The sequence below is a fragment of the Mus pahari genome, chromosome 12, assembly GCF_900095145.1.
Source record: "Mus pahari chromosome 12, PAHARI_EIJ_v1.1, whole genome shotgun sequence".
In the NCBI taxonomy this organism is placed as follows: Eukaryota; Metazoa; Chordata; class Mammalia; order Rodentia; family Muridae; genus Mus; species Mus pahari.
In genome coordinates this window covers 27,937,485-27,947,370 of record NC_034601.1, presented here as the reverse complement: position 1 = coordinate 27,947,370, position 9,886 = coordinate 27,937,485, and the positions used below count along the sequence as shown (strand labels likewise).

The 9,886-nt window shown below is 36.2% G+C and overlaps 1 protein-coding gene across 2 annotated transcripts in view; it reads right to left on the bottom strand.

Annotated features, from left to right (window-relative positions):
• Positions 1 to 487: 487 nt before the first annotated feature.
• Fyttd1 (forty-two-three domain containing 1) overlaps positions 488 to 9,886 on the bottom strand; it is a 30,018-nt gene continuing 20,619 nt past the window's right edge. The window contains exons 5-9 of one of the 2 annotated variants that reach the window (XM_021209098.1): positions 8,398 to 8,494; positions 7,936 to 7,997; positions 6,098 to 6,172; positions 4,211 to 4,337; positions 488 to 1,195 (exon numbers count right to left, since the gene is read on the bottom strand). In XM_021209098.1, the coding sequence (XP_021064757.1) occupies positions 1,097 to 1,195; positions 4,211 to 4,337; positions 6,098 to 6,172; positions 7,936 to 7,997; positions 8,398 to 8,494 (460 nt within the window). In that variant the 3' untranslated portion in view covers positions 488 to 1,096. The remainder of the gene's footprint in view (positions 1,196 to 4,210; positions 4,338 to 6,097; positions 6,173 to 7,935; positions 7,998 to 8,397; positions 8,495 to 9,886) is intronic. The other variant, XM_029544595.1, reaches the window with a different exon arrangement.

The window sequence follows — 9,886 nt, the reverse complement described above, 5'->3', positions numbered from 1 at the left end:
GTGTGTATAGTTAAATGTAACTTCATTATCATTTTGCTATTTTTTTCTCCTTTGTGACATATACAAGCAGATTTTTGTTTGGGGAGTTATAAGTTATTGAACTTATTGAGTCTANGAGCTTTACAAAAAAACTTTTGAATATGAAACATAGGACTTTATATCTAGTAAGTATATTGTCAAAATACCCAAGAATTTAACTCATTTTAAAAATTGTAATTCTTGTAAGCATCATTTATAGAAGAATCTACAAACACTAGACTCGGGACAGAAGTAAATCCAAATGGCATAACTATGACTCAGGTTTTTATTGTTNCCATGTCCAATCCTTCCGTTTGCTAATGCCTTTCGTGTTTTCTCCATTTATACTAAATACAAACTATCAGAGTTTCGTACTAGGCATCTCCTCCAAGGACCTATCAGATAACTTTGTAAATAAGCATTTACAGCCCTGACATATNTCGGCCTGAGACTGATCCTGAGAGCCACATTTTTTATTAAAAGTTTAATACTAAGTGCTTAGAACTCAGGGAGTTTAATCTAACAATAACTGAAAAATGAACCAAGTCTAAATATTTCCATAAGCCTCGAAAGTCAAAACCGAAATTCTCCTACAGTTAGAAAACACCAGTAATAACAGAAAGGCAGCTGTCCTTGTCACACCAACACATGAATGGGTAAGTGACAACACAGAGGTGTACTCTTATTTTTCAAGTTTAAGATTTACCATGGCAAATCCTACAAAATGAATAAAAGTGATGAGATCCTAAACCCACGCTCATAAAAATAATCAATGTCTTTCTGTCTTCCTTCTGCTTCAGGAGGAATCAAAAAAGTCAACAGAGAATTGCTTTGTATGGGCCAACCATGAAATCTTCAAGAACAGATAGGTATATTCCCTGCTATTCTTTCAGGGCATTATTTATACATAAAACAAAACAAAACAAAACAAAACAAAACAAAACAAAACAACCTTCAAAAATAAAGTTATTTAGGCTTGTGAATATTCTGAAGTAAAGTTTCTTGAACTTCTCCGATGAACTCTTCAAGCAAATCAACTTTTCAAACAGTCAACACTTAAAGCTCCTTGGACATGGACCTATCCCACAGTCACAAAGCGACTTCCTCCTTTGCTGAACGTGAGGCTGGCTCTTTGCTCTTTCAGTATCCCAAATCGTTCATTCAACGTCATCCCTGTCTATAGAAAAGGAGAAGAACATTAACTTAACTGAAAAAAAAAAATCCTTCATATGTGATTTAAAAAAAAAAAAAAAAAAAGATTTATTTATTTTATTTCATGTATGTGAGTACACTGTGGCTATCTTCAGACACACCAGAAAGGGCATCTGAGCCCATTACAGATGATTGGGAGCCACCATGTGGTTGCTGGGAATTGAACTCAGGACCTCTGGAGGAGCAGTCAGTGCTCTTAACCGCTGAGCCATCTCTCCAGACAATGATCTTAAAATTAATAGTAATTAGTAGTAACAATAAGCAACATCTTAAATTGTGTGTATAATTTCAATTGACTCTAACAAAAATAAGCTATACATGGAGTTGCCTATCAGCTTTAGAACTTTAAAAGTAGGTAGTCCAAGAATCCTAATCTTCTAATCCTTAAATATCTATACTGCATTATACAAGCATATAAATACTACTACTACTGTCCATATAAAATACATCTAAAATACCTCAATCTGAATTAATTTGAAGTACTGCAAACACTTTTACAAATCCTAGTGATACCTTTGGCAAAAAGTGTTATTTCAACTGGTGTTGGCAAACACATTTGATTACATTACGCAGGAAGCAAAGGTAGGTGAATCTATGAATTTAATTCTAGACTGATCTATAGAGTTTCAGGCTTACTAAGAATATACTGTAAGACTTTGTCTCAAAAAAAGAAAGAAAGAAAGAAAGAAAGAAAGAAAGAAAGAAAGAAAGAAAGAAAGAAAGAAAGAACCAAATAACAAAAAAGTTATTTTAGCCTGAAATGGTGGCCTACTCCTACTATCTATCCCAAGAGTTGGAGGAAGAAAAATCATGTGTTAAACCAACCTCGGCTACAGTATGAGACTATGACTTAAAAAACAACAGAAACCCAGATATTTCAACTTCTGAATATTTTTGAAACAAAGCTTTAAACTGAGTGCCCCATAAAAATTTAAGTAAAACTCTGGTTTTTGATTTACAAATAACAAAGTGCTTCCAAACAGAAAAGAGATTAAGAATAGGATCAAGGGCTGGTGAGATGGCTCAGTGGGTAAGAGCACCCGACTGCTCTTCTGAAGGTGCAGAGTTCAAATCCCAGCAACCACATGGTGGCTCACAACCATCTGTAACGAGATCTGACTCCCTCTTCTGGACTGTCTGAAGACTTCTACAGTGTAGTTACATATAATAAATAATTTAAAAAAAAAAGGATCAAAATAAAATAGAACAAATTTCTCTCTCCCTTTTTTTTTTTCCTGTTTTGGATGGGGAATTATGCCAAGGACCTTGTCTATGCTAAACATGTACTCTCTAACTAAACAAAACCAAGTTTTCGCCCCATACTTCTAATCTTAAATTCCAGGACCTTATTTCTACCAAACTGTTTCCCAACGAAGTACATGATAATATTCAACATAAATTCATAGTAAAAACTATCAGCAAATTAGACAATCTACAATAAACATAAAGCTAGCAGCTTATTTGTCTGTCTCTCTATCTATCTATCTATCTATCTATCTATCTATCTATCTATCTATCTATCTATCTATCTTTTTTTTTAACTCAAAAAACTATTTCTTAGCTGGGTGGTGGTAGCACATGCCTTTAATCCTGATTCTCAGGAGGCAGGTGGATCTCTGTGAGTCTGAGGCCAGCCTGGTCTACATAGTGAGTTGCAGGACAGCCAGGACTGTTACACAAAGAAACTGTCTGGAAAAACAATAACAACAACAACAACAAGAACTATTTCTTAGAGTTTGAGAGGAAAAACTGCAGGGTAGACAAGCTGTAATTCTCAGCATGTGACAAAGAAGGGAAATGGCAAACAGCTATAGAACAGGTGTGGCTGTTCTCAGAGCAAAGCATGAGAGGGCCTGGAGTATCGGGGCTAGTGCGCTTGGGACTGGACAGTAATAGAAAGTGCAAAAGGCAAGTTATACTTTAAGTTCAAACTCAGGAAAGTGGGCAAGCTTAGCTATAAAGCATGGTCAAACTTCTAATACTTTACGTCAGGCAGAATACAGCAAGCACACTAGTCTTATTAATTCTATCAAACCCTGTAGTGGGTGTGCTAGCCATTAAACAAGAAAAAGTGTTTAAACACTGGAAAAAAAGTCAGAGAATGAAGAAGTATTTATGTAGAAAAACCCTAAAGAATTCAGATTTGCTATAAAATTAAGCAATTAAAAAATTAGTTGACCAAGGTGTTTTACTTTTCTCTTTTTAAAGATTTGTATTTTATATATGTGGCCACTTTGCATGTACATATACACACCAGAAGAGGACATCAGATCCTATTGTAGATAGTTGTAAGCTGCCATGTGGATGCTGGGATTTGAACTAAGGACCTCTGGGAGAGCAGCCAGTGCTCTTAACCACTGAGCCAGCTATCCAGCCTAAAGTTAAGTGAATTTAACAAGATCATACAACAATACATGAACTGACAAAATCATAGTGAAATGTCTCTTTATACTAACCTGTCACTATACAGATAAAATGACAGATAATAACAAATGTTGACAAAAATGTGGAGAAGTTTAGAAACCCCATATATGCTGCAGGAATATAAAAGAATATAATCATCTTTTTGAGAAATAGCTTGGTAGTTTCTAAAATACTTAAATGTAAAGTTAGCATACAGTCTACCAAACTCTATCAAATATATCCACTGGCATTGAATTTCTCCCCCAAAAGAAAACACGCTAACAGCCAAAGAACACAAAACCTTTCAGCTAATGAAAGAATACATAATGTGATATGTGTATGTGATGAATACCATCCAAATGATACAAAGAAAATGCTAATACGAATGAAACTTTAAATAAATCATGGTAAATATAATAAGATCTGATCTAAGATGTCAAACAGGCAATCTATGAGAGTGCCTGGGGAGTGGGGAAGGCGCTAGACCACCCTATTTAATGTGCATACAATGTTTTTGGTTATCACAAGGCTGTCAGTGAATGATCCAAAGAAACACAGGGGAAAAATTTTTTTTTACCTGTTTTCCCACACTATTTATGTCAAACTGTAGAGGGACGCCTTTGGGAACTTTCTTAACATCAGACTGTTCTCTTTTTGTCAAGAAGGAGGGCACAGCAGTACGAGTTAATCGTGGTTTCTGAGTTCTAGCAAAGAAAAAAAACAGTTTAAATTAGCTTACCAGATAAAGTATTCAAAATTTCCTCACACGTTTTAAATGAATTAGGGCTATTACAATGTTCTCTCAAAAAATAAAAATGACAGTGCCAGCTCCTGATGCACTACTCTTAACTACCAAAATGTACAGCTGCTCACAGAGTTCCTTTTCCAGTATAACTACATCCTTCTAAAAAGTCTCCCCTCCCCACCCCTAGGCTGGAGAGGTGGCTCAGCGGTTAAGAGCACTGGCTGCTTGTTCTTCCAGAGGTCCTGAGTTCAATTCCCAACAACCACATGGTGGCTCACAACCATCTGTAATGGGATCTGATGCCCTCTTCTGGTGTGTCTAAAGACAGCTACAGTGTACTCACATAAATGAAATAAATCTTAAAAAAAAAAAAAAAGATTTTTTTTCTTTTCTATTTCATGTGTATGACTGTTTGCCTCCATGTGTTCATGTGAACCACACATATGCAGAGACCATGAAACCGAAGATGGGGGCTGGAGCCCTTGGGATTCAAGTTATAGACGATTGTGATCTGCCTTATGGATGCTAGGAATTGAACTCAGATACTACACAGGAATAGTAAGTTATCTCTCCTGCCCTACCTGCAAAACATTTTTTACAAGTCAAATAACTGGTGATTTCTAAGTCATGATCTTTAAATTAAAGTAACCTGTATTTTTATTATACTACATATAGTAAAATAGTTAAGTTCACCTTGATAAGATACACTATAAAACCCTTAAAGAGAAAGTAGCTCTGTACAATCTCAAAGTAATGACATTCAAATTACATGGGGTGCTGGGGGAGGCGGGAGAGTAGTAAGCACAGGTGTCACCTCACTCACTATCACATACACATTTAAAGGACACATCTGTTCTACAGACACAGAGCTCTGTGTTTTCTCAGGTGTTTCCCTACCCCTCTCCACCTTATTTACTTGTGTACCTTTTGATAGACTCTCTCACCAAGCCTGATGCTCAGTACCCGGCTAGACTGGCTTGCCAGTGAACTCCAGGGATCCACCAGTCCAACCTGTCTCTGCTCCTGCCCCTCCACCCCCATGCTGGGATTGCAGGTTCATGCTGCCACACCTGGTTTTATATGTGAGGCCTGGGGATACAAACTCAGTTCAATGTGCCTGTAGCAAGCACTGTACTACTAAGCCATCTCCCCAACTCCAACAACAGAATTTTTTAAAGCAAAAATACACAATAATACATGCTGGCATCTGTTTCCTCGGCACCTAGGAGCTTGAGACAAGAAGTTCAAAAGTTCAAGGCTGATCTGGGCTAAATAGAAGGATTGTCTGACACAAAATTGGTACTACTTGTACTACATATACAGATACATATGAGTGGGTTTTTCTTTTTTCTTTCTTTCTTTCTTTTTTTTTTTTTTTAGGGGATGTAGACCCAGGAATCAAGGGAGCTTTTTCTCACTTGACCCTATATGATTTCCATTTTTGTTTGAGACATGGCCTCAGTCTATACTTGAACTAACCTTGAACTCACTATGTATCTAAACCTGGTCTTAGAATTCATAGCAATCCTCCTGCCTTAGCTTCCCCAAGTACTGGGAATGTAGGCCTGGTTAATGTTACAATTCTTTGTCCTTGCATTTCATTTTATCCTGACTAATACAGTATACTCTGAGCATAAGTCCAATACTTTTCACTTTCCTATCATATATCAAGAGGTTACAATTTTTTAAGAAAGGGGGGAAGGGAAGAAAAAAACTTACACCGGACACTGTACAGCTCCAGGATTGTCAATGGATACAGTCAAAATTCCTCCATTTGTGGTGGAAGTACGCCATCTAGGTTTGAAATTTTTTTTTCTTAAAAGCTTATAAATCTTACAGTTTATCCCACTGAAAGATATTTATTCTGTCTCTGCCCATCTATCTATCTTAGTTCACCAACCAAGTGTTCCACTACCAAGATAAAGCTCAGCCCTGAACTATACATTTCAAAGTAGCCATTCATTTAAAACACACACAGAGATGCTGGATCCCAAAAGGATCTTAGATATAAAAACTGAAAATATGAATTTGTTAGGTGTTTATCAAAGTAATGACTATAAAGACATTAAAAATAACTAAGTGCAGAGGAGCATCTAATGAAACCAGACAGTCTTCATTTCTCATCTACAGGTAGCATTTCTGAGCTTTCCTATTTTCAGTGATAGTCAGTTACTTTTAAATAGGATGTTTACATAGAAAGTTCTTCCTGAGATGAAACAAGGCTTTCAGATTTCCTACCTATTGCCTATCTCTAATTATTTTCATGTTGTATTATCATTTTCCTTTTCATTGTAACTTAAAACTACAGTCCTTCCAATGGTGTCTGAATTCTGTCTACTCTGTATGAAAGTCTAGTAGCTTCTGTAATCCTTTCTACTTTTCCCCACTTATTATTTTCCACCCCTCCTCTTCTTCCCCCTCACTGTTTCCCTGTGTAGCCTAGGACTTGTCTTTCTGTGTCAGCTGTCTGAAATTACAGGTGAATGCCACCATTACTGTCAGCTCTACCTTATATTTATTTATGTTAGCCAAAATCTGGCACTTCCATTATAATTTCCCAAATTAACTGTCCTTTTCTTTATCTATGTTTTACTCTCAAAGCCCAAAACAAATAAATAATGGCAGGCATGCTGACACACCATGTAATCCCACCACTTGAGAGGTGGAGGCAAGAAAAGGAGGAGTTTATGGCTAAGCTCAGATGCATATTGAATCTGAGATATATGAGACCTTCCCCGAGCATAAATAAACAGTATATATATATATATATATATATATATATATATATATATATATATATATATATATACACACACACACACACACACATACATACATATATATACACATAAATATGTATATATATCATTATTATGTAAATGTTTGTTGGAGAAGCAAACAGACTTATTATTATTTTCTTCTTATAGTTTTTGTCTCCTGTGCTAAAGGTCACTGCCAGCATCAGGTTCAGATAATTTCCTTCACTGTTCAAAATCACACTTAACTGTACTTATCTTTGTATCTGGACCGTGACCCCCCCTTTTTTTACATTTTATTTTACAAAAAGTAACAGGTATTTTTAAAGAAATTACAAATTCTGATCCCTTTGTTAGAAACAGAGCACTGTACAATTCACACTTGGGAAGAACAATGGACAGAAACTTACTTTTGAAAAACTCTATGGACTTTATTCTAGTCATTCCCTAAGCAGGTTCACTTACATAAAAGAAGGTGCAGAGGAAGAAAAAAGGAAAGAAAGGGAAGTGCAGGAGAGAAGGTGGGTGGAAGGAGGAAACTATACCATTCAAATGAAATAAATCATGGAGAGAGTTCAGTAACTCAGTAGATACTAAACTGACACCTGAAGCCTGGTTCACTTGGGAACTACAGATGTGGCTCAGTGGTTATCTAGCATCTGAGGGCCAAAGTTCCATTTACCTACTGCAGAAAGAATTTCATTTTGGGTTTTATTTCTTGCACACTGGGACAGATGGCAATTCGAGTAGCTAGTATCTTGTAAATTCAGAAACATCTTAAAGAAACAAATTGAAACTTACTGACGTGTTCTCTTTGCCACCACATCATCTATCAGCTGTTCTGTGTTCAACTGGGTCTGAACCTAAAAGGAAAATAAAAATAACAGAACCCCCAGCAGAGCTCATAGAAAACAGAGTATTTAAGTCCAATGGGCTATCATGCAGTGAAGACATACAACCCTGGGTAAGCATGAGTATAAACTCAGGAAGGGCCTTGCTATGCTGGCAACACTCTCTGCTAGGGACCACTGGATTACAAGAAGCACAAACACACGTTTATTAGTAAATAACCAAGCTAAATTATGATAAGATACCAGCAAGAAAAGACAAGAAATAGAAAAAAACCATGTATTAACAGAAAGAATTCATCTAGTGTCTTGTTTTTCACACTAACCCCAACCTCCCTCCCTCACCAACAGGCCCAGCCTGTGATTACTAACGGGCCATGTGAGTGGAAACCCCATAGCCAGGGCTTTCTAATACCTTCAGGCCTCTTCGGAAAAGAAAGGTTGCCTGACGAGTGTCTTTCTGATGACTTAGTTTATTTCCACTCCTGGTAAAATTAGCTGGAATGTTATTTCTGCAACAAAAAAGCATGTCTGAGTGACCTCAGCCACTTTGTTTTTAAGTACCTTGAGGAAAAATAAGCAAAACCAGTTAAACTCATAAGCTTAAAATGATAAGAATGTAATATGGACTCCAATTTGTTTTTTTATTAATACAAAGCAGTTAAATTATATTTACAAAATTACCTCTATAGTATACCATCTAACAACTTGGTTTTGAACTAGTGTAGTTCCCAAATATTCTACTCTCTTATATTTCACATCTTATGAAGACATTTACAAAATTAATTTTAGTTCTGTTATTTCCTATATTTGTTTTTAAAATTATAATTTAGTAGATGAAAATCATACCTAGATGAATTCAGAGCCAGAGTGAAAACCATAAATAAAGAGTTGTGGCTGGAGAGAGGGCTCAGAAGTTATGAACACTGGCTGCTCTTTCCAGGGGACCTGGAATCAATTTCCAACACCTGCACAGTGGCTCACAACAATTTGTAACTCCAGGGGGATCTGACATCCTTTCCTGACCTCTATGCACTGCAAGCATGTGATACACAGACATACATGAAGGCATAACACTCATGCACACCAAACAAAAATAAATAAATCTAAAAAAGGGGGTGGGGCTGAAAAGCAATCTCTACTGTTCTTGCTTTCTTTCTTGTCTCCATTCATAAACTACATGGTAAGGGACAAAATAAAATGGTAGGGCACTTGCTGAGTGTATGTGAGGCCTTGGGTTCAATCATAAGTATGGCAAGGGAAAACCCCACCACGCATGAATCTATAAAACCCAGAGGTCCAGACATATATGGATGTATAATAGCCATGTTCGCTGATCCCGCAAAGCAGGAAAATGCACTCGCTGTGCCCCACTGAGAACATGAGTCCATCCTAAAACTCACAGAGGTGAAGGTAAAAACCCCACTTGTCAAAGCTGTCTTCTGACCTCCACACACACTGTGTGTGTGTGTAATGAATAAACAATAACTCAAGTTACACTCTACTTTTTAATTCTTTCATACGTGGAACAGCACATACTTGTAAATTATAATTACCATTACATAATAAAGTACATAAAACTCTACCTAAATCTCATTTCCAACCTTCAGAGGTTCACTAGCTAACACAATTAATACAGAAATCTCATGTAACAAGTAACATTTTTATTTGCAAAGAACCCCTTTTCACAAAAGATACTACCAAATGATTTCCAAAATAATCATTAGGTAAAACTGCAATTTGATACTACATGTCTATACAGCAAAAAGACCTCAATCCAAGTTGTATTTATCTTGTCATTTTCTGTAAGAGATAAATAATAGCACTTGAAATAATAATAATTAATTCAAATAATAATAATAATAATAATAATAATAATAATAATAATAATAATAATGTAACTT